Source organism: Eschscholzia californica, unplaced genomic scaffold (genome assembly GCF_041429995.1).
Source record: "Eschscholzia californica isolate CP2 unplaced genomic scaffold, dmEscCali1.0.p SCAF_6, whole genome shotgun sequence".
Taxonomy (NCBI): Eukaryota; Viridiplantae; Streptophyta; class Magnoliopsida; order Ranunculales; family Papaveraceae; genus Eschscholzia; species Eschscholzia californica.
This window is the reverse complement of record NW_028238483.1, coordinates 6544218-6569979: the sequence shown is the minus strand read 5'-3', so window position 1 is coordinate 6569979 and position 25762 is coordinate 6544218. Positions and strand designations below refer to the sequence as shown.

Here is a 25762-nt window from a genome sequence, read left to right as displayed (position 1 = left end):
TAGGCTATTCATTACCTGATGCGAGCATGCGCCGGATACTCGACTTCTTCTACCCTTGGTGGTTATCGATTGGTCTCCCTTTATGATTTGTTACAAGTGTTAGAAAGTTGGTGAAGATCGGCATCATTTCTTGAGATTTTTTGGGCTTTATCCTCCATAGGCAGAAGATGACATCACAACCTTTATCGTTGCATGCAATGAAGTAGAGATTTATCTCAGGCACCAATAACACAGTCAAGTTATTAGCCTATATAAATACCCTTCTTATCTTTTATCGGGAACAATTCTATTTTCTCTTACCTCTCCCTCTCTTCCTGTTCATGTCGACCCCCCTACTTGATCTCAGTATCAACAAATTAGCAAACCAAATGGCCATCCAAATGAATATATCTGAGTATGGTAAACTTACAATCAATTACCCTAAGCCCTCGGTCAGCAAGGAACTTCAAGAGATCTCGGATGGTTTTTTAGCTAGGTTAGTCTGTCCTTATGATTTTGGAATAGGTTTTATAAGGAAGCATCTGTCGGCGCAATCTCAATTCTTTAGAGAATGTGCTATCAACAAGGCAGACTCAGGCCCAAATCATTTCGTGATTAAACCGAGAAGTCAAATTGTCATGAATGAGATCAATCAAGGCAGGCCGTGGATTATAAGAGGCTGGCTGGTGGTTATGCAAGAGGTAGATTTTCCTCTTGGAGAAGAGGTCCATGAACTAATGAACGAGCCGATGTGGTGCAGTTTCTCAGGTCTTCCATCAGCTATACAGAATAGGCAGGACCTTGATGTCATCTTTTCTTGTATGGGATACATTATGCAAGTTCAACCGAAAAATTTCAGTATGGTCCCAAACACTCTGATTCACATACAATTTATGTATGATGTACGTACTCCTCTGCTGGCTACCCTGAATTCCATATTCACTGATGGAGGTAAGCCGGTAAATTTTAGTTACTTGAGGTTTCCTAAAGCTATCTGTCACCTATGTCGCATTGTTCAACATCTTGTTTCCCCGTGTATCAAGCCAAATAGTAGACGTTTGAACACCCCTATGGATACTAGTTCTCCATCTCAGAATATACCCAATGAGTGGGCAATCCAAGTGGTTAAATCTCCTAGCCAAAATGAGGGGTCATCTCAAACTCGAAATTTGCAGAGACAGAAGGGAAAAAGAAAGGAGACAGATTTGCTTATGGAAGTCAAGGTAGAAGAAGGAGAAGCTTATCAATCGTTTTACAAGAAGCAGAGGGAGAAGGTTCAGATTGGAAGTGTAATTCCAGAAGGTTATAGTGAGGCAGCTCTTAGAGGAAGAGCTTTGGTGGCTTTTGATAGAGAGAATGGCATTCCAGCTAGTTGGTACATCTCACCTCCTGAGTCCATTGATAGTATTGAAGAAAGAAGGCGTCACTTATTTGCTGATTCACTGCTTGAATCACCTGGACAAACCTCAGATGCTCGTGATGAAGGAAAAGAATGAACAGCCTGGTCTAGTCGTTTATAGTTTAGTGTTTCAGGTGGTTGTTTTTGTGTGTTTTTCTTCTTGTTGTCTTGCTATGTTTGGTGGTGTCCTTAGTCTTTTCAGGTGTGTTTTCTGTCAGGTTGTTTGGTTAGTTTTTTGTGAATACTTCATTTGATTTCATCCAGTATAAGTTAGATGGAAAGAAAATGAAGTAATCTAGTAGTACTGTTATTGGCTATATGTTGATTGTATGTTCTCTTTTAGTTTTTTATCTATAGTCTTGCTGTTTTTGTTTCTTTCGTTTTTTGTTTTTTCTTCCATTGGTGTTCTTCTGTAGCTTCCTTCCTTGTATTCTTTGTTCTTGGGTTTGGTCTACTTCTTCCTTGGTTTCTTGTTGGGAGGATCATTTTCAAGTGTGGGTGGATTAGAGAGGGCCTATAGTTCTGGAGCTGAGGTATAGTTTGGTGGGCCTGTTGGGGTTTCCGGCCTTATAGCTTCTTTTATGGCTATTAACACTCCCACTTCAATTAGTCCGTCCATTTTAAGCTGGAATGTCCGAGGTATTTCGTCGTACCTTACAAAGAAACATCTTTGTAATCTTATTAAGAAGCATAACCCGAATGTTATTTTTATCTCAGAAACAAAAAATAAATCTAGTCAAATCAATAAGCATATCCGTATTGGAAAAACATATAATAGTCATTTCGTAGAACCAAACAATAAAGCAGGAGGATTAGTGATGTATTGGAAACATAATTTGAACTCTAAAATTATGTACTCGGATAATAATATTATCCACATAGAAATTCGGGACAATCTTTTTGCGAATAACCTCCTCATTACGGGGTTTTATGGTAGCCCATACTAGAAAAATAAGATGCAACCGTGGAAAAAAATGAAAGAAATTAATCCGGGCCCAGACATTTCATGGGTTGTCATTGGTGATCTGAATATCATCCTAGACCCTCAGGAGAAAAGGGGAGGAACAAACTCCACTAATTCTCTTACGCCGAAAATTACTAAAATCATCAACGAATTAGAACTCATGGATATGGGTTTTAAAGGAAACCCATTTACTTGGAGCAATAGGCAGTCGAGAGACAAGCTTATTCAGGAAAGGTTAGATAGAGCCCTATCTAATCATCCCTGGCTTCAGAAATACAGATCATGTGGTATTAATCACCTGGATTCAATAGGATCTGACCACCTGCCTATCCTCCTTTCGATGCAGGATAATAATGATTCTAAGGCAAAGCCGTTTAAATTTGCGCGCACTTGGATGTCGCATCCAGACTGCCATGAGTTTATAGCGGAAAAATGGGACAGTACTAGACAAAACTATACGAATGATAATATTCAATCTAATCTTAAACGTTTAAGCATTCATCTGACGAATTGGAACAAAAAGGTCTTTGGTAACATAGACAATAACATTACTCATACGATCAAAGCTATACAAAACTGTAAAAACAAAGAGGAAGAGTATAGACTCATCTCGAAACTGGAAGAGATGTACGAGTTACAGGAGAGCTTGTGGAAGGAAAAATACAGAAATAATTTCATCAACCTAGGGGACAAAAACACTAAATATTTTCACTCGCAGGCCATTCAGAGAGGAAGAAATAATAAAATTTTAGCCATTAAAGATGAAAATGGAGAATGGCATGAAAATATAAATGATATTCAGGAAATTTTTTCTTCTCACATTCAGAACATTAGTTCTTCTACTAACACTATAGGTAACCCGGAAATACTTAATCTCTTCAAAGAAACCATTACGAACGAGCAGAATATAACTCTTACTAAAACCCCGAACCAGGAAGAAATTAATAGAGCCATTAATTGGTTGAAGAAGGAATCAGCACCTGGTCCGGATGGATACCCTCACTTCTTTTTCCAATCTAATTGGGATACTATTAGCAGCGACATTTACCTCCTGGTTCACTCTTTTTTTGAGACTGCGGAGCTCCCGCAAGGTACCAACCATACACACATTTGTCTCATACCAAAAACTCCCACCCCGAATTCCCCTGCAGACTACAGGCCCATTAGTCTGCTGAATACCACTTATAAGATAATCACCAAAATTTTAGCGGATCGAATGAAGCATACTCTGAACTCGATTATCTCACCTTTTCAGGCAGCGTATGTCCCGGGGAGACAGATTTCGGATAATATAATCATCGGTTAGGAAATTATCCACTCTTATAAAAAGATGAAAGGGTCTAAAGGATATTTTGGCCTTAAGCTTGATATGTCGAAAGCCTTTGACAGACTGGAGTGGAATTTCCTCATAGATATTATGAAGCAATTAGGATACTCAGATCACTGGATCAAAATGATCAAGAACTGTATCACGTCCTCCTCTATGGCAGTCCTTGTAAACGGGCGACCTGGGCAAACTTTCTTCCCGTCTAGAGGAATTAGACAGGGAGATCCTTTGTCGCCTTTTCTCTTCACTCTGGCTATGGAGGGGCTTAGCCGCCTTATTAACACGGAAATGGGGAATGCTAAATTCCAAGGTTTTCCGAGTAATAGGAATAATTTTGAGATTAATCACTTACTTTTTGCGGATGATTGTATTATTTTTGGTCGAAACTCTTTGGAGAACGTATCGACTCTTAAACGGATACTGAACACCTTCTGTGAGGCATCAGGACAAATGATAAACTATGCTAAATCGAACATTTTTTACTCAAAGAACTCGCACCCTAAATTCAAACGGATGATCATGAGGGCACTAAAAGTCAAATACGCTTCCACCTCGGAGAAGTACCTAGGAGCCCAATTATTTATAGGTACTCATAAGACGAGAGTCTTCAAAGAAATTCTGGAACAAATAAATGGAAAACTTACAAAATGGAACAATTCCTTTCTTTCTCAAGCAGGTCGAACGGTGGTCATTTCGACAATCGCAGCGGCCGTACCCGATATCAGATGCAATGCTTCGCAATTCCAAAAAGTGTAAGCAAAAGCATGAAGACTATTCAAAAGTCTTTCTGGTGGGGTAAGTCTAAAGGCATATACACGAAAGCATGGAACTCTATCTGTCTTCCTAAGGATCTGGGAGCCCTTGGCATTCATCTCCCAGATCTGGATAACAAAGCCATGTTAAGTAAACAAGCATGGCGTATCATTACGGACCCTAAAGCGGCATGGGTGAAATTCATTAAGGCAAAATACTATCCGAACTCAAATCATCCAGGTCCGGTGAGACAAAATCACTCATGGATATGGAAAAACATAAACAAAAACTTAGATCAAATCAAGAACCTATCCATTTGGGAAGTCCACTCTGGAGAAGATATAAATATATGGCAAGACATCTGGATTCCCAATATTAATGAACCCATCACAAATCTTAATCACTCTAATCTGACCAAAGTATCAATCGAAAATAATGAATGGAATGAAAATTTGCTAAATCAGAATTTTGACGAGAATACTAGAAATCTAATAAAATCCATCCCCATCCATATGAATGGAAAAGATTAAATGAAATGGAGACTCACAGAATCTGGAAAATACTCAGTTAAATCTATGTATAATCATCTCAGACGAGAACATATAACAACAATGCCAAGCAACTACAACTGGAAATTTATATGGAAATTACCAATAATACCAAGAATACAGCTATTCATTTGAAAAATTTGCAACAATGCCTTACATGTTAAAGAGCGCATAGGAAAATACATAGGCAACACATTTCAGTGTCATATATGCACGAAAACTGAATCTATGGGGCATGCATTACTTCACTGCACAATAGCCAAAAAAGTCTGGTTTCACTTTAATATTATCTCAGAGAATATTACCTCTATAAAGGAATGGATCTTCTCTTGGCAACAATCGCAGCATAGGTGTAATACGAAAACAAACACACATTTCGCAACGATTCTGTGGATAATTTGGAAGAATAGATGTGAGGGGTGTTTCCAAAAAATTACAAATGACACAAACTCAATTATCAATAGGATACATCAATTTCCGGAAAAACAAGAAAAAGATTCGAGAAATAGTAACCAGAAAGTAGAAAAATGGAAACCTCCAGATAACCCTTATATCAAGATCAATGTAGACGCTTCGTTTATTACAGCAGAAACCTATATAGGTATAGGATTAATAGTCCATAGTGCAGAAGCAAAATTTATACAAGCAGAAGCAGACTTCTCCAGAGCTAGAACCAGTGAAGAGAGCGAAGCAATTGCTATTCTTAGAGGATTGACATGGGCGAAGGACAATGAATACAAAAACATTATCATCGAAAGTGATAACTACAATCTTATAAAGCACCTCCAAGATAATGCGCACAGAATTCAGTGGCAGTCAACAGCTTATATCTATAAAATTCAGGATATAGGGAATTATTTTGACAGTGTCATTTACAAGTATGCCAATAGGAGCCTCAACTCTCAAGCTGACCAGCTGGCGAAATGGGCTAGAAAGAAGATCAAGCGACAAACATGGAAGAATGTACCTTTCTTTTTATATAAACATTATTGTAATAGTATTTTAATTTGAGTAATATAATGCACTATTCAACAAAAAAAAAAAAAAAAAACTTTATGTCACTTCTACTTTTTGAAAAGAAAAAAAATACTCTACTACAAGTAAAAATACTTATAAGTTTAACAAAAAATAAAACAAAAAAAGTAAAAATACTTAGTGTATAATTTTGTTGCCAAACAACGAGACCTAGACGGCCAGGTGGCCCAGGTGGGAGCAACATATCAAAAGGATAAGGTAAACGGACAACAATTTTGGTGTCCACACATCCCAATTCATCCTGACCGCTTACCCCTACTCACGTCACCTCCTCTCTCTCTCATCTCCTCTCCTCTCTCTCCTCTCTTCTCTCTCTCTCATCTTCTCTCTTCTTCACTTTGTCTGTGAGTTCTTCTTCTTTAACAATTAAAATACAAAAATGCAACCGAGTGCACATATTAACCAACGAATTGCACGGATTTCAGTACATCTCCATCCTTCCAATCTTCAGGTTTGAATTACTTTCTCCATTCTCTATTTCTTTATCCTCCCTTTCTAGTAAAATCTTTGGGTTTATTTTCTCTGTGGGGATTCTCCTTTCCCTAATTGCTTCAGACTTCAATTTAAAGAACAGAAATCGACACCGTTATGTTTTTTCTTTTTTTGCATAAAAAAAAAAAGTAAGAGGTAGATTGGGAACACCGTTATGTTATGGTGTTTATACTTGAGGGTAGGAGTTACTTGATCTTCATTTCTATGTCTGAAGTGGCAGAATGGAAGGAGCGTGAAATTTTCTGTGGGGAGAAGATTTAGGGTTTCTTGTGGAGTTGGAGAGGAGGAAGGGGAAGGTAAAGGTGAGTTTTTCTTGCCTCAATATTGTATTTTGCCTTCATAAATAAGATTAAAATTTTATCAGATCAGTGGGTATGTAGCAGAAATTTGAAATTCTTGATGGTGAATTAGAATGCTGATGATGCTTCCTAATTCTAGTGAACAGTTTGTTGAAATAATTTGCATGGTCTTTGCTTATTTGCTAAGATAGTTAAATCTTTTGACACTAACCCCTCAGGTGAAGAACCCCCGGAATCATTGTTTATGAAGGAACTCAGACGAAGGGGAATGGGTCCTAGGGGCATGAATCCTACCTCGCTGCTCGAAGAGAGCAAGAAAAGTATGTTTGACTTAAGTGAAGAACCAAAGTTGAAGGAAGATGACAGAGGATTCTCGAACAGAGATGCAATTTCAGCAGAAATAGAAAGAGAACTATCTAACCAGAGGGAGAGATCCATCGCTTTGAACAGTGAAGGTCTTGAGGTATATACATCGTCCTTCGCTTTCTCAATAATGCCTTTGAATGATGAATCATGCGACTCGAACATGTTATATTTCATCTTTTCTGAGTCTCCTATTATTTGCCGTGCTGAATACACGGGCTCAGAAGTACCATATACTCGTGCCAGACACTAAATGTCACTTTAGTAGGTATCGTATGAGAGTTTACACATATATTATGTAAGGAAGGTTAATGTACATTCGAAAAGAATTGTAAGTCAAAAGATCTAGCAACTAAGTTAATAGGTATCCACGTGTAAGAATCTTCCCCATTTTGGCATTTCTGCTTGCCGCATAACGTTGCATTTAATAACTAAGGATATAAACCATATACATATAAGGCGTATCCCAATTTGGCTTATTTCTACTTGTCGTTACATAAGGTTGATAATGTGAGTGATTATCATTAGATTTTGCATGCCCAGCGCTTTGGGGAAAGCTAAATAGTTTCCTGGGTGTGAAATTTTAAAGGGAATATGTAAAATTTTGAAAATTTTCTGGGAAAATTTTCCACCTCACCTCTCTCTCTCTCTAAAAAAAAAAATATATTTTTTTTTCATCTCCTCTCTCTCTCTCTAAACTCCGGCGAAGGGGGTTTCCCTTCGCCGGAGTTCGTCCGGCAGACCTTGAAGGTCTGCTCGAACAGATCTTCCAGATCTGCCGGAACAGACCTTCATGGTCTGTTCCAGCAGACCTTCAAGGTCTGCCGGACAAACTCCGGCGAAGGGAAACCCCCTTCGCCGGAGTTTAGAGAGAGAAAGAGGAGATGGAAAAAAAATTATTTTTTTTTTAGAGAGAGGAGAGATGAAATAAAAAGAAAAACTTTTTTAATTTTTATGTTTAAAGGTCGCCGGCCGAAAAATTGACCGGCCGGCGACCTTTACCGGTGAAGTGGAGAGAAGATGAGGGGGCAGAGAGATGAGATGGAGGAGAGAGAGAAGAGGTGAGGTGGAGAGAGAGGTGAGGTGGAGGGAGGTGAGGTGGATGTTTTTATTTCCCTCTAACAACTTACAAAATAAAATTGTTAAACAAAATTGACCAATTTTTTACCAAGTCTTCACACCCCGAAAACTATTTAGCTTTCCCCAAAGCGCTGGCCTTTTGCATTTGAATTGTCTGAATATTATTGGTACCTGTTAATCTTCAGTTTGTTGCTAATTTGGAAATAATGTCCCTTATTTGTTATTTATGTTAATTGTTAGAATTTGGAAGCATCAAAGAGTGGTCCTAAATGATATTGTACTTACAAAATGTTTACTTAGATTTTGACTTGAAATGACAATTTCTCTTAACTAGGAGTTTAATGTTCAATACCAATCTCCTTAAATTTAAATCTATGTTAAAAAGAGTGACATATAAAGGTTATCGTATCATACTTCTTATCTACTATGAAGATTCGGTGGTGTATGCCCCCCTCTGTGCCCCATCTTTTTGAACAATGGGATTCTATCCCAAAGCCTAAGGCAAGAAAAGAAATATGGAACCTTGTCTCAGCGGCGATAGTCTGGAGCATATGGAAGGATCGTAATAACAAGATTTTCAAGGATGCGGATGATAACTCTAGGCTAGATGTGGATGATGTAAAAGCGCTTATATTCATATGGGCGAAGTGTATACCAAAGTTTAGCCAGTCGTCTTATGTTGATGTAGTGTGTAATTGGGAGGTGTGGGTTTCGTGAGGTGTCCTCAGGCCCCCCTCCCCCCTGCACTCTTTAATATTAATTCAAATTTTCAAAAAAAAAAGGTCATCGTGATTCGTGTCATAATATATAGCTTCCCACTGAGATAGGAAGAATTTCTTTGATGATTATCAATAGAAGTTTCCGCTTTGTAAGAGCACTCTAAAGGTTGTTATTTCTAATACAAGTGACAAAACATCACCAATTTCACCAAATGACTCTACCTTAGTTTAGAACTGTGGACTAAAAGTGTTTGAGTTTCGCTATATATGTGTTTACCAAAAGAGATTTGAAGAGGAATTAATCCAGGAAATATTAATTTCATAACTGTTTTTGAAGGACAACATTTTGCACCTAATAGAAGATGTCCATGAAAAGAAATGTTTTATTGGATATTTAAGAAGCAAAGTTGGAATGTTCATTCCATGGAGTTTAGGTAGTGCTATGTGTGAGGATTTGGTCGTTTGTATTATGAAACTCGGAGTTTGTTTAGGCATATACTAGCAACATGTAAGGAAGTTTGAGGAGTGTTTGTCCTCTGAAAGTGTCAAAAAAGAAAAACCTCGTCTTGCTAAATGTGCATAAATGCATAATCTTAAAATAAAACATGAATCATGACTAAAATTACAGGATTCGTTGAATTTTATTTTCGAACTTATGCATTGATTATGTCGTAAAATTTGATGGCCAAAAATACAATCTCACAAAATATGGTACTACGATATGCACTTCTCAGAAGGTAATTTCAGAATCTATTGTTTTGAAAGTAGAAACTAGTCTATGATGCCTGTTTCGTTTCATTTTTTGTTTTCTAATATAAGCATGTGATTTGACAACAAAAAGGAGAAAATAGAAATGCTTCAAATTTGTAAGTCTGATGTACAAGAGAAATGGAATAATTAAAGAATTTCATGAAGTGGGAGTGGATTACTTGCTCATACATTTATTTACACTTAAATACAGGGTCTGATTCCACGAGCTAAACTGCTGCTTACTCTTGGGGGAACGTTCTTCATTGGATTTTGGCCTTTGATTCTCATAACCGTGGCACTTTTCTCTGCCCTCTACTTTGTAAGCATTTCATCCACTCTTTCCCCTGCGAACTGCCTCCTGTCATCTTGATATTAGTTTGTTACTAGTTGTGGTTGATAGTGTTTCCAGAACTGCATGGTAAACATTTCACAGAAGTTCCCACACAAGGAATTTTGACAAAAAATTAAAACCAAATTTGATGTTTTTCTGGAGATTTTCAGTATGCCGGACTTGTTAGAGGAAACGAAAAACATTGTCTGCATCTTGAAGTCGACAGCTTGTAACGGCTCAGACTAATCATGGGACTTGATCATTGTTTGGCTAGGCTCGAGCAGCCTAGTTACAAACCAGCCAAGTGCATTGTTAGTCACTCACCTGAAAAGTCAGGCTCTTTATATATTAAACGAAAAAGAATATACAAGTATAGCATTATAACCTGCCACAAGACACCAAAGCCAATAGGAACAACCGATAGAAGAACAAAAGAGATACGTGATGTCGTGATCCAGTCGCCAAGACCTACCCCAAAGTGAAAATCGCGAGATGATTTCACCACGTATGAAGAACAATATTACCAGGATCTCACCAGAAATTCTTCTCCTCAAGCGAAGACAAAAACATGATCCCGGCCCATAAGTAAATCAGTCGGGGTTTGAGAACCAACCCATATTCAAGACACTTTTTTCAACATATAGGCATGTACATATCATTCCTTGCGTTGAATGTAGTTAGATGAGTTGAAGTATGAGAGTTTATGAATTTAATGTTTTAACTCCTGTTACTTCGAACAACTTAATGTTTTTGCAGTACTTTGGGCCAGCTTTCGTGCACGACGCGAGTAAAACATCAATCTCGCCACCCCCATACATTGATCCTTATGAACTGTTGGAAGAAGACAGGATTGCGCGGATTGCTCCTCGTTTAAATTGAAGATTCATTAATTTCTAGGTACATTCTGCTCCATTGAGGTGTTAAAACAATACAGCTTCTCTTGCCCCTTCTTTGTGCACATTTTACTTCCTCCTCTCTGTAAATATAAAAATTTACTAGTTTATACAAAACATTGTTGATATTGTAGCAAATGGAGTATACTTCATGCATTCACAATCACTTCTTCGGCCTCGCAAGGGAGTGCCCCTAGTATAGGTAGCACTCAACGAAAGGTGTGATAGCAGTTTTAGATAATTAGAAGAGATATCCCAAATATATGAAACTCAATGTTATGAATTTTTAAATATCTTTTAATATCTTGGACCCTTCTTGATTCTGATCTCCTATTTTTAATTTGTCTAATACTATTCATGCATCTTATTACCTGGCGCCAATTGGGATACGAAATATTGTAAGTGTCAAGCTTAAGAAAAGGGTTAAAGTTGTCCTGATGCAGCTAACAAAATAACATTCGAATTTTATGCTAAGTGGGGCCGTGACAAGTCAGGGATTGGATGACCTAGAGGAAGATTTTCTATTTTTAGTAGTTTCCGAATTATATATTTTCTAAGTTTTGGTAGTTCCAGGGTATTAGTTGTTATAGAGAAGATTTTCTAGTTTTTAACAGTTTCTCAATTTTGGTTGTTTTCCTAGTTTATAGTAGTTTCTAGATTCTAGACGTTTTAGAGTTTTAGTAATTTTAGACTTCTATTATTTTAGGGTTTGAAGTCTAAAAATAAGCCTTTTATGTTTAGTGTTAAGAGAGCCTAGTTTATTGCATAAAATTTCGTTTGATTTAACCAATCATATAGGAGCGATCTCTATACTTTTAATCTCTTACCTGCTACGCGTTGCATCAGTTGGTATCAGAGCTTGCGTCGATCTTTAACAATGTCATCGAGAAGACAACCTGCTAAAGGTAGGGAGGATCTCATGGATATTGTTTATGAAAGAGCTGAAGCTATAACTCAAGGATTAGACAAAGATTGGCGGCAACAGATGACTCGGATGATGGAAGGATTGACGCATCGGTAAGATGCCTTGTTTGTTCATCAAAGAAAATCGACTTAACCAAATCGTCACTCAGTAAGGGACGATGAATCTATTGAAGATGATTCTGACAATCCTTTTGCTAGAGATGTTTGGGGAAGAAGGAACCAAACCAATCACGATTCTGGGAGATGGAAAGCGGGATTGAGGATTGATATCTCGGAATTCAGAGGCTGTGGTCAACCTGAAGAATTCCTCGACTGGCTAGCTACGGTTGACGATATTCTAGAGTTTAAGAGGATACCTCAAGATAGACAGGTTCCTCTTGTGGCTACTAGACTTCGTGATAGGGCTGCTGCATGGTGCCAGCAACATAATTTGGTGCGGTCCAGAACAAGGAAATCGAAGGTAACTTTGTGGGAGAAGATGAAGAAATATATGCGTGCAACTTTTCTTCCACATAACTACACCAAGTTAATGTATCAAAAATCGCAACAAGTGAAGCAAGGAAAGAACACCTATAGTTTTCAATTCAACAAGAAGAAAATTGTGTTGCAACCTAGTAGAGAGATTCCTCCTACAACTAACAAAGGTGATACTTCAAATTTATTATCTCATATTTCACTCTTAATGTGATTAGGGTTAAAAATTCGGATCTTAAGTTTTATGTTGGAATGAAAATTACCTTTATCTTTGGGAAGATTCTCCTACATGGAGAACGCTTAAAAAAAAATTCTAATTTTTAGACGGCATGAATGAAATATATTGGTTACCAATATATGGATAACTGAATATCTTATATAGACAAAAATATTGGGTGTAAAAATAATAACATATTTTTAATGAGGACAAAGGAGTTTTAATCATCTCTTAATCTTTACCACCTCCAAACAACCATCGCCACCTTGTCTTCAACCATGTTCTTCTCCAACCACTACCACATACCGGCGGAACATTCAAAACTCAGAATAATAAAGAAGAAGACGACGTATTTTTAAGGCGAATAAGTTATCGTGGTGATTATAGATTATATCTTATTTAGGGTAGAGATTTGAGGTTTAGGTTTTCATCCTACTATTCGGTTGTGCAATTTTGGTGCAAATCTGGATCCCATTAATTCATGTTTTAGGGTTTCATGCTGCTACCGTGAACGGATCGTGAGGATCTCTCTCTTAATTTGTTACCTCTTTTTGCTTTTTTCCTTTATCTTCTATGATTTCAAGCTCAACCTGAGAGAAAGTAGACGAAGAACAGTTGAATATCTTTTTGTTATAAGAGATGGGTGTACACTGTAGATAGAAAGAGAAAATGACAAATTTGTTTAACTTGATTATGAAAATGAGAGATTGGTTTTGTTAGAGAGATGTAAGAGAGTAATGGATTCAAGTGAGCAAGGAAGATGAAGATAACAGAATTACCGACCATGTGATGAAGGCACACTCGGTTTAGAGTTAAGCACTTAGAAGAACTGTTTAGAGGCACTCCCCTCACGTGTGTGAATAGAGCGTGAGAGTTTATAACTAACTAATTAGTTAGTTGTTGTTAATTCTGTTATCTCTCTCTCTAACTAGTTCTGTTTATAATTCTCTTTATTCTTCTGTTAGTATAAAAGAGAGGATTGAGTATTATTGTAAACACAATTGAATTGAGAAGTGTTCAATAAAATCGAACTTCAAGAAATTGATAAGTTTTCATGGTACCAGATCCAAAACCCTAAAATCGATTTTCAAAGAGAAATTGAAATCAAGAACGAGAAGTGAGCTGATCTTCTGCTATCAAGGAATTAGAGATACAGTCTCAATCACAAGACGAACAACTTCAACATTAAACGATGAACCCTAATCAAACTCAGGTAACTTATAATCCAAATCTCACTAATCTTATATCTGTTAGATTAGATGGATCAAACTTTCTAGTTTGGAAGGATCAGGTAGAAAATGCCTTGATTGGAAATGACCTAGTGTGCTACATTGATGGCACCTATAGTGAACCCCCTCAGCTGACTGTTGTGGAAGGAAGAAATGTAGCAATCCCAACTTATCTTCAATGGCTAAATTGATAGTTTTGTAAAATATTGTATTAAAGCCATGATTACACATTCTATAGCTTCAGATATTCTAGGTTTAAAAACCTCTAAAAAAATTTGGTTATATTTGGAAATGGTTTTTCTTCAAGAATTTGAAGCACAAAAGTCCTCACTAAGAAACGAACTCCAAACTTTCAAGAAAGGATCATCTTCTATACATGAACATTTGAACAAGATTAAAAATCTTTTTGATTCTCTTGTGTGAGTGAATGATAGAGTGAGTGAATCTGAGTTAACAAGGATAGTTGTTCAAGGATTAGGAAAAGAATACTCACAATTTGTTATCACTATACAGAATAGAGATGGGGTGTTAAGTTTTGTAGAACTTAGAATTAGGTTAACCCACCATGAACAATGGGTAAAAAACAAGAACCAACTGATGATCCTAGTGAACTTTAATTTGTCAACAAATTTCAGAATAAGGGTATTATGAGGTCATCACCTATGAGACCCTCAAATCAGAATCAAAGTTTTAAATACGGCCATAAGACACAATTCAAACCAAATTCAAAACAGCTTATAACCCAGACAAGAAATAACTTCTTTGATTATACTACTGTGCCTTGTGTTATATGTTATAAATGGAGTCACACAGCTAGACAGTGCAGGTTGAGATTCAAAGATTTCTCTTCAGAAGCTTCAAAGTCTGCTAGCAAAAACTTTGCAAATTTACATCTTCAAGAAATTTAAGATGAAGAAGAAGAGGAACTTGACCCACAAGAAAGTGAAGAAGAACAATCCCACTATGGTGTTATAATTGAAAATGATGTACCAACTCCTGAAATTGCGTATCTTTCATCCCATGTCAAAGACAAAAGATGGATAGCTGACACAGGGGCCACAAGCCACATGACACAAACAAAAGAAAACTTGATATCTAGCACTCCTTATCAAGGTTCAAATGGTGTTATGATTGGTAATCGAAAATGTTTGCATATTGCCAGCACAGGTCTAGCATATTTGGTCACTGGTTTTAATGCTTTTCAACTCAAAAAGGTCTTCCATTTTCCAACCGTACAGAAGAACCTATTATCCATCTCAAAATTACAAAGGAAAACTTCTGTAGTGTTGAGTTTCTCCCATGGGGATTCCTAATAAAAGACTTATGTTCGATATCCTAGCAGAGGGTCCAATGGTAAAGAACTTATACAACATTGATTTTCAAATGGATCCCTATGTTACACCTAATGAGGGGATAACAATAGCTTGTCTAGCAAAAGCAACTGCTGAAATATGGCACAAAAGGCTTGGACATGCCTCACAAGAGGTGGTTTTATCTTTAGAAAGAGATAATAAGATCAAGATTACATCTAAGAACTTCAAAAATGTTTGTTCCTTTTGTCAATTGGGAGAGAGTCAAAGACTACCCTTTTCTTCATCAGATAACACTTCAGCTGCCCCTCTACAGTTGGTTCATTGTGACATCTGGGGTCTAGCACCTATCACCAAAAAGTCTGCGGTCAGTAACTACATTTTTTGTCCTTGATTACTATAATAGGTTTTTTTGGATATATCCTGTGAAGCTAAGGTCAGAGAGCTTAAGATGCTTCCAACACTTTCAGACCCAAAATGAGAAACTCTTCTCTTTACCTATAAAATGCTTTCAGAGTGATGGTGCTCTTGAACTAAGTAAAGGAGAGTTTCAATCTCATCTCACCAAGTGTGGCATTATCTTTAGAAGCTCCTGCCTTTACACCCTAGAGCAAAATGGTAGAGCAGAAAGGAAGAATAGGCAAATAACTTCTGTAAGCAATACAACGTTGTTCTAAGCTTCTATGCCAAAAGAATTTGGTTTCATGCTTATGCTGCTGCTACTTATATTATCAATAGGACTCCAAGTAAGTTGTTATCTTATAAAACTCCTCATGAATTCTTATTTCAGAAGTCTCCTGTTAATGCTATGCTAAAAGAATTTGGTTCCCTGTGATACCCTTACTTGGGAAATGTTAAGGATGATAAGCTCAGTCCCAAGTCCTCTAAGTGTGTATTCATTGGGTATAGTCCCACACATAAGGGGTATAAGTGTCTAGACAACTTCTAATAAGGAATATGTGTCCAGACATGTCATATTTGATAAACGCTCTTTTCCCTATGCCACTGATAAGTTTCTACTTCACCCAAATTCAACTTTAGAGAATGAGTCATCTACTCCTTATCAAATTTTCCATATTCCACCTTTACTAATCAACTTAGATATGTCCATTCCTCATATCACACAACCTATTCATTGGATGATCAAGTCTGCCCATCTCCGATGTTTTCCACATCAGAGACCTTCTCCTCATCACACTATCATCCTAGTTCATCCCTCTTTGAGCAACCCCAGGATGTGTGTCCATCCTTTCCCACTCTAACTGATTTAAGTTATGAATTAAAAGCACATCCTACTCGTGATCCATTCCTGATCATGTGGCCCATTTAATTGTACCTCATGCTCTCACATCCACTTATGCTGTGCCACTACCATCTCTAGCATAATGCACAAGCTATAAAGAGGCTAGTAAGAATGAGCATTGGCAACAAGCCATGGAAGATGAGTTTCAGGCTCTTCTGAAAAATAAGACATGGTCCTTGACACCTAAACTACCTGATATGAATGTTCTTTGGTGCAAGTGGGTTTTCAAGGTCAAATACAACTCTGATGGTTCCTTACAGAGATACAAGGCTAGACTTGTGGCACAAGGGTATAATCAACAAGAAGACATAGATTATTTGGAGACTTTCAGTCCAGTTGTGAAAATTCTGACAATAAGAGTTGTTCTTACTTTGGCAATTACTCATGATTGGCTATTCATCAGTTAGATGTGTCCAATGCCTTTCTTCATGGGGATCTCACTGAGACAGTTTATATGAAACAACCCCAAGGCTTCATTGATCCTCAGTTCCTGATTTTGTGTGTCATTTGCATAAAGCTTTTTATGGTCTTAAGCAGGCCCCAAGAGTTTGGTTCACAAGGATTTGCTATATATCTTCAGAATTGGGAGTTTATTAAGAGTGCTTCAGATACCTCAATGTTTGTGTTTCAGTCCGCTAGTCATATGATGGTTCTTCTCCTTTACGTGGATGATATAATTCTCATTGGAACCACATTATCATTACTTGATCGACTTCTTACTGATTTGGCTAAGGAGTTTTCTATGAAGAAGCTTGGTGATCTACATTATTTTTTGGGTATTGAGGTTCAGAGAAGCTCCTCCTCTTTGGTTCTCTCTCAGACAAAATATATTCATGAGTTGCTTGACAAAGCAGGTCTCTCTCATTCTAAACCAAGATTGGTGCCAGTTTTTATGGGTAAAAGGGTGTGTAAGTTAGATGGTGAGCTTATTGATAATGTTGTCTTCTATAGAATTATGGTGAGAGGTTTACAGTATGCTACAATGACACGACCTTATTTGACAACCCCTTTGAGACCTCGAAAAATGGACAAATTCCTTTTCTTAGGAACACATACAAAATTCGTCACTATAAAAAGGAGAATGGTAACCCCATCATTAACTACTTCATTTATGAATTTCATAGTAATAGAAATACATGTCCTACCGAGACAAAATTTGTTTACACCAGTTCGATTAGTAAAGTAAAAAACACTGATTCTAGTAAGGAGTTCCTTTGGTTCGATTGGAAAGGTAGGGCTAGTAATTCTCTAAGTCGTAAAGGGCTGTTTTCTAAGAGAAGATTTCTTGTTTGTACGAGCCCACCAGGATTCAGTCTTAACTATTTGTCTAAATTCATGTATCAACCTAGGTCGAACCATCTTATACTTTAGATACCTTTAGGGAACTATAGGAGTTGGTATTACCATTAAGTCAGGTGATACCTAACTTTTGAAAGGTTTTTCAGACTCAAATTAGGGAGGATGTCCTGATACACGCAGGTCAACCAACGGGTTCTGTATATTCCTAGGTTCTACTTTGGTTTCGTGGTCTTCTAAGAAGCAGGTAACTGTATCAAGATCGTCTACTGAAGTTGAATATCATGCTCTCTCTCTCTAGCAACTTCTGAACTGTTGTGGTTATCATATTTGCTTGAGGAGCTCGGCATCGCTGTTATTGTTCCATTGATTTTGTCTTGTGACAATATGGGAGCCAAGTATCTTGCTTCGAATCCCGTGTTTCATGCTCGGACTAAACACATTGAGATTGACTATCATTTCATTTGAGATTTAGGGTTGAGTTCAAATTTGGATATAAAGTTTGTATCTTCTAAAGATAACCTTGCTGATATTTTCACCAAGGGTATTCTTTACTCTCAATTTGATTTCATTCGCAACAAACTCATGTGTTCTTCTAATGTGAATTATTCGTTTGAGGGGGGATGTAAGTGAGTGATGGATTCAAGTGAGTAAGGAAGATGAAGATAACAAAATCACCGACCATGTGATGAAGGCACACTCGATCTTAGAGTTAAGCACTCATAAGAACTGTTTAGAGGCACTCCCCTCACGTGTGTGAATAGAGCGTGAGAGTTTATAACTAACTAATTAGTTAGTTGTTGTTAATTCTGTTATCTCTCTCTATCTAACTAATTCTGTTTCTAATTCTCTCTATTCTTCTGTTAGAATAAAAGAGAGGATTGAGTATTATTGTAAACACAATTGAATTGAGAAGTGTAATAAAATCGAACTTCAAGAAATTCATAAGTTTTCTAATTTTATCACTTGTTCACATAAATTTGTTTTTCCACTTAAGATATTTGATTGTCCATATATTAATCACCCTAATTTATGTTGAGAATCAACTAATGTCAATCCTTTATCCCCAATTTGAGATTCGGGTTAATTGAATAAAAATCAATCCTTTATCCTCAATTTGAGATTAGGGTAAATTACCTCTGAGAGGAGAAGGCCAAGATCTTCCTTCGACACGTTTGATACCGTAAACAAGAACAGAAGCCCATGGTTCATGCATCGTCAAGCAAGGGTTTCTAAGATTGGTTCCTTGATTTTTACTTCCCATCAAGAAGAATCGTATATCTTTACATTTCTAGGGTTTGTGTGGAGTTCAAAACACGAGAACTTTTGTACTCGCTGGATGCATAATTATTCTTCTAATTATCGCGATAGCACCCTTGTAACACAACCTGGCGGGTTGCCACAGGGTTGGCTTGACATGGAGGTTCACAACCGCTTGAGATAGTGCCAACAACACAAAGCCTGGATGGAACACCTGACCCAGTGGGAAACAGACTACCCAAAGCCCATGAGGGACACTATTCGCGTGGCGCTGGACGTTGTAGTCTCGTGAGTAAACGGACTACCCAAAGCCTGTGACGGGGAGTGGGACGGCCTGCCTGATCAGCTAAGTTTTGGTGCATGGACTTAGCTCCTCCTAAGAAAGCTTTACCCGAGCTATAAGCCTGAGCACACATACTCGACTCAGTATAGTAGTCAGATTAAAGATTTTATGACCTAACCGTTAAGGTAAGGACCATTTCAGGGTACTCAATATAAAAGATTTACCACTTTGTTAGGAGTAATGTTAGAAGAGGTTACAAGTCAATGCCTATTTCATATTATGTAAACATCTAATACCTACACCATTTGATTAAGTTAACTAAAAAGTGTATTATTTTACCTTTTCAGCTAAGAAGATTCTTCGAATTTACAATCTTTTAGGCAAATTCAGGATTTTAGGGAAGTGTAAAATCATAAACTATGTTGTTTGGATTTGTATGGGGCAGCGCGTCGGCGTACCATTTAAGTTTGGCATAAAATCTCCTTTTAAGTCCAAAGGCTTGGTTGATTGTCACTTTTTTGCCCTAATAAGAGTAGTAATAGCTAAGATTGATACCGTAGTCTTTAAAGAAATTCTGCTTCAGACTTTTTATAGACCGTTCTGAACGCCTTGTAACGTCATTAAGGGCGATGTTCCTCAAAGGAAGGGTCACACGATTAGGCATAGATGCCATAGCAAGAAAGATGCCCAATTCTCCATGATCAAGTAAATTTATAGAATCATTCAATAGGGGAATCAAAACAATCAGACACCATAATTAAGAGGTATAATAGCAGATTAAAGACAGGAAGCGCCGTGTGGAGAAACGAAAAGACACAAGTAGAACAATCAAAGTAAATAAAAAGAACGTTAAACTACCAGAAGCAAAAAAAAAAATCGCCAACCGAACTAATTATATCTGGAATCAGACATAAGTGACCTGGTTTTATAGCATGATTATCTTTAGCTTTGCCTGACATAGACGACAAATTTTCACCCCATGAGTCTGGTAGCTTTGTTGGGTGAGATCTAGCCGTTCAAATTGGATTTGGGCCAAATTTTGCAGCCTCACTCAAAAGAATACAAAGTGGTGGGATACATTGGGATAGAGCAAATTCCCAAAATACAAGAAAAACTTGTTTTGAAAGGTTGGAGCAACAGATCAAAAGGATAAGGTAAACGGATCAACAATTTTGGTTTCCACACATCCCAATTCATCCTGACCCCCACTCACGTCACCTTCTCTCTCTCTCTCTCTCTCTCTCTATCATCTTCTCTCTCTCTTCTTGACTTCTTGTATATGTATCATCAGATTTGAGGTTTTTTAAACAACCCCCAAAGTTGCTTCACTTTCTCTCCAAGTTCTTCTTCCTTATCAATTACACAGTACAAAAATGCAACCAAGTGCAGATATTAACCAACGAATTGCACGGATTTCAGCACATCTCCACCCTTCCAATCTTCAGGTTTGAATTATTTCTCCATTCCCTATTTCTTTATCCTCCCTTTCTAATCAAATATTTGGGTTTATTTTCTTTGTGGGAATTCTCCTTTCCCTAATTGCTTCAGACTTCAATTTTAAAAAACAAATATTGATAACTTTATGTTATGGTGTTTATAATTGAGGGTAGTTGTTAGAATGAAGAGTTTCTTGATCTTCATTTCTATGTTTTATCCTATGATATTAATATATTTCTGGCATTTTTGTACCCAAATTATGAACTGAAAGATGGAAGGAAGTTCTGGTTTGAGACGGTCAAACTGCCGAGCTAAAGGTGGGGCACCAGGATTCAAAGTTGCTATCTTAGGTGCTGCTGGAGGAATTGGCCAATCTCTTGCTTTGTTGATGAAGATGAACCCATTGGTTTCAGTTCTTCATCTCTATGATGTTGTTAATGCTCCCGGTGTTACAGCAGATATCAGTCACATGGACACTGGTGCTGTGGTGAGTTTGTTTCCTTATTACATTTTTAGAACCATTCTTTCTTTTGCATTTAGAAACCGAAAAGTTGTCTGTTTTCTATGCTTAAACTGAAGTATTCTTGTTAAAGTTCGATTTCGTTTGTCAATTAATAATGAGATAGGCAGTAGTTTTATTGTCTTAAATTTCTAGAATGGGATCCACATATGATAAGTGTTATAAGACCTTCCAAGTTTTGGGGTAGTTTTGTTTAGGTTAGTCATGGTTTTTCAAGTAACATATTAGTTATACTTGCACGTGGGTTCTTTAGTTTGGATCAATATTGTTAAATCGTAAAATGCTTGTTAAATCGGTTTTTGATATAAGAAATTGTATCGTTGATTCAAATCGAAAACCATATGATTTATTTTTGTGATTATATATATACGTACAATCTTAAATCGTTTTTTGCCTTAAAAAATCGTATCGTTGACCCAATCAAAAACCATAAGTTTTTTTGTATATATATATATATACCGTATACGTGTGTGTGTGCGTACGATCTTAAATCGTATCGTTGATTCAAATCGAAAACCATAAGATTTTATTTTATTGATTATGTACTACATAGATAATAATAGTTTATGAACGTTTTGAAGCCAACTGGGATTTTCTTTTTTCACACTCTAATTGAAAGACATCTGGTAGTCCAACACATTCTCTTTGAGTTCATTATTTAGCTATACCATGCACTGTCAGAAATGGTCGCTTTATCAAACAGAGGGTAGTTTTGTTTTGCAATAAAGTGAACGGAGAGAAAAACCAGACGAAGAAAAGCAAGAGAGAAGAACTTGAATCAGATACCAGAAACCAGCTAACATCAAGAGAACTTCGTAGTTATCAAACTATGAATTAGAATCAGAAGATGGAAGAACCAAAAAAGCAAACTTATCAAATCAATCAACTCAGTAGTACCTCACTTTTCTTCTCTTCTTCCTCAGTGAAGAAAGATCTAACACTTGTTTGTCTTCACTTGCATTTCACTTTTGGCGTAGTTATGAATCGTGGGATTCACGATTTTGTGACCGATTTATGCTATGAATCTTACGTTCAGCTATAGAACGATTTAAGGACCGGTCTAAGTCGATTTTAATACAATCCAATTTGGGTCGTATGATTAACTAACTCCTAAATCCTACCATTTTAATATCACTGGTTTGGGTTAAATTCAGGAATTAGTATCAGATTATTTCTGACGCTTTAGCAAGAAAATTGTTGGGATAGTATCGAATTTTGATCTTTATATATCTTGGACTTTTAGGTTCGAGGATTTCTTGGGCAGCCACAGCTTGAGAATGCTCTTATAGGGATGGACCTTGTGATTATTCCGGCAGGTGTTCCTAGGAAACCAGGAATGACAAGAGACGATTTGTTTAACATTAATGCTGGAATTGTCAAGACCCTCGCAGAAGGAATTGCTAAGTGCTGCCCTCATGCTATTGTTAACTTGATCAGTAATCCTGTAAATTCTACCGTTCCTATTGCTGCCGAGGTTTTCAAAAAGGCTGGAACTTTTGATCCTAAGAGGCTTTTGGGAGTCACAACTCTCGATGTTGTGAGGGCCAACACTTTTGTGGTAAGGTCAACTAAAGTACTGTATTGATTTTGACTTCTTACTTTGGGAATTAAGGATATTATAGGTTTATTATCTCTATAAATGTTTCTTTATTATGGATGTTAGTGAATCATGTACTTTGCCATATACCCCCCAATCCCATCACCATGTAAGTTTGTTGTGTCAGGCTGTTACCTATTCTGACTGAACTGTAGATTGTCTTTGAAGATCCTTAAGCACGAAATATGGTATTTACCTATCAATTGGATTGCATGACTTAGATGTTTGGGAAATTAATTTACTTCTGTAATTCACGGAGTTGCTCCTATTAAATTTTTCTTATTTCTTTTCCTTCGGCTTGTTACAGGCCGAAGTTTTGGGAGTTGATCCCAGAGAAGTTAATGTTCCCGTCGTTGGGGGTCATGCAGGAGTTACAATTTTACCTCTTTTGTCGCAGGTATTTTTGAAATTTTAATTCTGAATAACACATATCTCCCTTTCTCTCTCTCTATCTCTTTCTCTCTCTCCAAACATATGTGCCGGAATATTTGGTCATCATGCAGGTTAACCCTCCCTGCTCTTTCACTGCCCAAGAAATAAACAGCCTGACAGATCGCATACAGAATGGAGGAACAGAAGTTGTTGAGGTAAAGTTAGTCAAGTCTTGGGAGTGTTGTTGTTTTTAATTGTAATGCTGAATAAATTATTTAATTGTGGCTAACTGTAGTCTCCGCCTCCGTTATCTCCAGCACAATAAATTATTACATTTTGTATAGAACTACACAGTAGAAGTTAACTTTGATTGTGCAAATGTGTTGGTTGAAGCTTCAATAGAGGTTTACACTTACTAAAATAAAATGAACTTCACTACAATTCTCCCTTAGAATTGTACAATTCTCCCTTAGAATTAGTACCTAAAACATAGCATTTTACAACCAAAAAGTCAAAAAGTTACCTCTTTTAAGTCCTTCGCTGAACATCATTACTCGTAAAAGAGAATAAGCAAATGACAATAACTTTAGAAACTACCTGATATGAGTTGAAAGGCTCATAAGCATTGCTTAGTAAAATATCCCAGTTCTGGGTTATAGCTGTTTATGTCCTACATATTAGCTAGGCTTTTCCGGTGGACTTGGCGCCTATGCTTGCTTGGTCAAACTCAAGAAGCATGGAGTCATCCAAGAAAGCCCATGCTAAAATGAAACTTCGTACCATATGGAACGCGGTAGAGTGGCCTGGCTGGTGCCTGAATAGATATGATGTGGTTGGTTTTGAGTCAGGGTGTTGCATCTCTACCCTTGTGTCTATCGAGAAGCCTCATCAACTGGGACCTTCGATCACCTATACGGTTTTATTTGTAGGATAGAAAGGAGCTTATTGTAGAAAGACTTAACTGTATCATCAATTTATGATGTGATATTCTTTATTTGTTTATACTTTTATTCGTGATGTATTCCGTACCAAATTTTGGTTGGAACTAATTTACACCCCTTGCAGGCAAAAGCTGGTGCCGGATCAGCAACACTTTCAATGGTTAGTAATTTTCTTTTCCAGAATCTATGTATTCTAGATATCGTTTTTTAGAACTGTACTCTATATATCGTTATATTCTGATATTCCAAATTCGAAACTGATAACTGTACAAACTCATTTTGAAAATGAAAATCAGGCATATGCTGCAGCTAAATTCGCTGATGCTTGCTTGAGGGGCTTGAGAGGAGATGCTGGCGTTGTGGAATGCTCTTTCGTTACCTCTCAGGTAATATAGAGTCTTGTTTCTAGTAACGTCACTTCTGAAATATTCACAAGTCTGTGTATGTAAATTACTGGTTTCACTAATGCAGGTCACCGATCTACCTTTCTTCGCAACCAAAGTGAGGCTCGGGCGAACTGGTGCTGAGGAGATCTTCCCTCTAGGCCCCCTCAATGAGTACGAAAGGTTTGTTCTCCAACTGTAATTTTAGCTTGGTAACCCTAGAAGTAGTTGGCATGGTACAAATTCTACTTGACTAAGGTTTGACCATGTTTGATCTAGTTTTGAGTAAATTGACATTCTTGGCTATTCAGATAAGCCAACTTTTAACACTTACTAGTCTTGATCTCACTCGACAACTGTGAGGTGCTGACATACTGCAAGGATGTTTGGGATAGGTTAACCATGTCTGACCTAGTCTTAAGAGAGTGCTGCCTTGAACTCATCCTGGATCAATTTATTACCCCTTTTCTTGACCAACCAGATTGGTTATTGTGTTGGGTTATTGATTTGGATGTGCGGTGCGGTGAATTATATTAATACGCTCTCATCCTAGTACTTTCGGTATTGCCACTCTTGATTTTTGAATATAGCTCAACAATCTTCTTTGTTATGGACAGGGAGGGCCTGGAGAAGGCTAAGAAAGAATTAGCAGGAAGCATTCAAAAGGGAGTTCAATTCATTAGGAAATAATTTAGGAAGGTGCAGAGGAACTTGATTTTGGTGAAGATGGTTTCTCTCATATGGTGTCTGAATGTGTTGTAGTAAGACTTTCTCTTGTTTTTTAGGTTTTATAAAGAAACAGTTCCTCCTAAAATAAGTAGTATCCCTCATGTTGTACTCCAAAATCCAGTATGATATACATAATGTTGTTGTCATAACTCTGATTGACCCAACCAGAGATATTGTCATCATGAAAAAAAATAAGTATTAATAATAATGTTCATTAATGGTTAAACTTAGAAATGTCTAATAGTTTTCTGCCCAGACTGGGTTGTGTTTTCTTCTTCGGCAAGAGGGCAAGTGTTTTATATATCTCTAATAGACATTTCTAACTGTGGATGGGGAGTTATTCATCTTTAATAGGTTTCAACTGTCATGGTTGAGGTTGCAACAAGCAGATAGATGCCTCATCTAGTTCGCCTATCTGTGCATGGTATAGTGCACGATGTTTAGTTAAGGCAGTTCTTTTGGACAGTTATGCATTAATCCATTGACAATGGAGTGGGAAAAATAATTCTAGAAAGATGATAGAAGGGGCCATTTTTTTTCCCTAGCAAACAAACA

The 25762-nt window shown here is 37.2% G+C and overlaps 2 protein-coding genes across 3 annotated transcripts; both read left to right on the top strand.

Annotated features, from left to right (window-relative positions):
- Positions 1-6090: 6090 nt before the first annotated feature.
- On the top strand, positions 6091-11070 carry LOC147531013 (tubulin alpha-6 chain). Of its 2 annotated transcripts, none has more exons than XM_086645312.1 (5): positions 6091-6456; positions 6712-6799; positions 7015-7259; positions 9920-10027; positions 10796-11070. In XM_086645312.1, the coding sequence occupies exons 1-5, from the start codon at positions 6385-6387 to the stop codon at positions 10916-10918; spliced, it is 636 nt and encodes a 211-aa protein (XP_086501438.1). In that variant the 5' UTR covers positions 6091-6384; the 3' UTR covers positions 10919-11070. The 2 variants fall into 2 exon arrangements, with proteins under 2 accessions (XP_086501438.1, XP_086501439.1); XM_086645313.1 differs by having other exon boundaries at positions 6221-6456; positions 6718-6799.
- Positions 11071-20541: 9471 nt separating this feature from the next.
- LOC147531012 (malate dehydrogenase, glyoxysomal) lies at positions 20542-25433 on the top strand. Its single transcript, XM_086645311.1, has 9 exons — positions 20542-20673; positions 20937-21152; positions 22429-22743; positions 23090-23179; positions 23286-23369; positions 24220-24255; positions 24392-24481; positions 24567-24661; positions 25096-25433. The coding sequence occupies exons 1-9, from the start codon at positions 20602-20604 to the stop codon at positions 25166-25168; spliced, it is 1071 nt and encodes a 356-aa protein (XP_086501437.1). The 5' UTR covers positions 20542-20601; the 3' UTR covers positions 25169-25433.
- Positions 25434-25762: the final 329 nt, after the last annotated feature.

What these genes read in the sequence shown, in the direction of transcription:
- LOC147531013 (XM_086645312.1), top strand. Translation starts at nt 6,385, where the DNA reads ATGCAACCGAGTGCACATATTAACCAACGAATTGCACGGATTTCAGTA. An exon ending in GGAGGAAGGGGAAGGTAAAG is followed by an intron (nt 6,800 to 7,014) that starts GTGAGTTTTTCT and finishes CTAACCCCTCAG; the next exon opens with GTGAAGAACCCCCGGAATCA. An exon ending in TGAACAGTGAAGGTCTTGAG is followed by an intron (nt 7,260 to 9,919) that starts GTATATACATCG and finishes ACTTAAATACAG; the next exon opens with GGTCTGATTCCACGAGCTAA.
- LOC147531012 (XM_086645311.1), top strand. Translation starts at nt 20,602, where the DNA reads ATGCAACCAAGTGCAGATATTAACCAACGAATTGCACGGATTTCAGCA. An exon ending in GATCAGCAACACTTTCAATG is followed by an intron (nt 24,256 to 24,391) that starts GTTAGTAATTTT and finishes AATGAAAATCAG; the next exon opens with GCATATGCTGCAGCTAAATT. An exon ending in CCCCTCAATGAGTACGAAAG is followed by an intron (nt 24,662 to 25,095) that starts GTTTGTTCTCCA and finishes TGTTATGGACAG; the next exon opens with GGAGGGCCTGGAGAAGGCTA.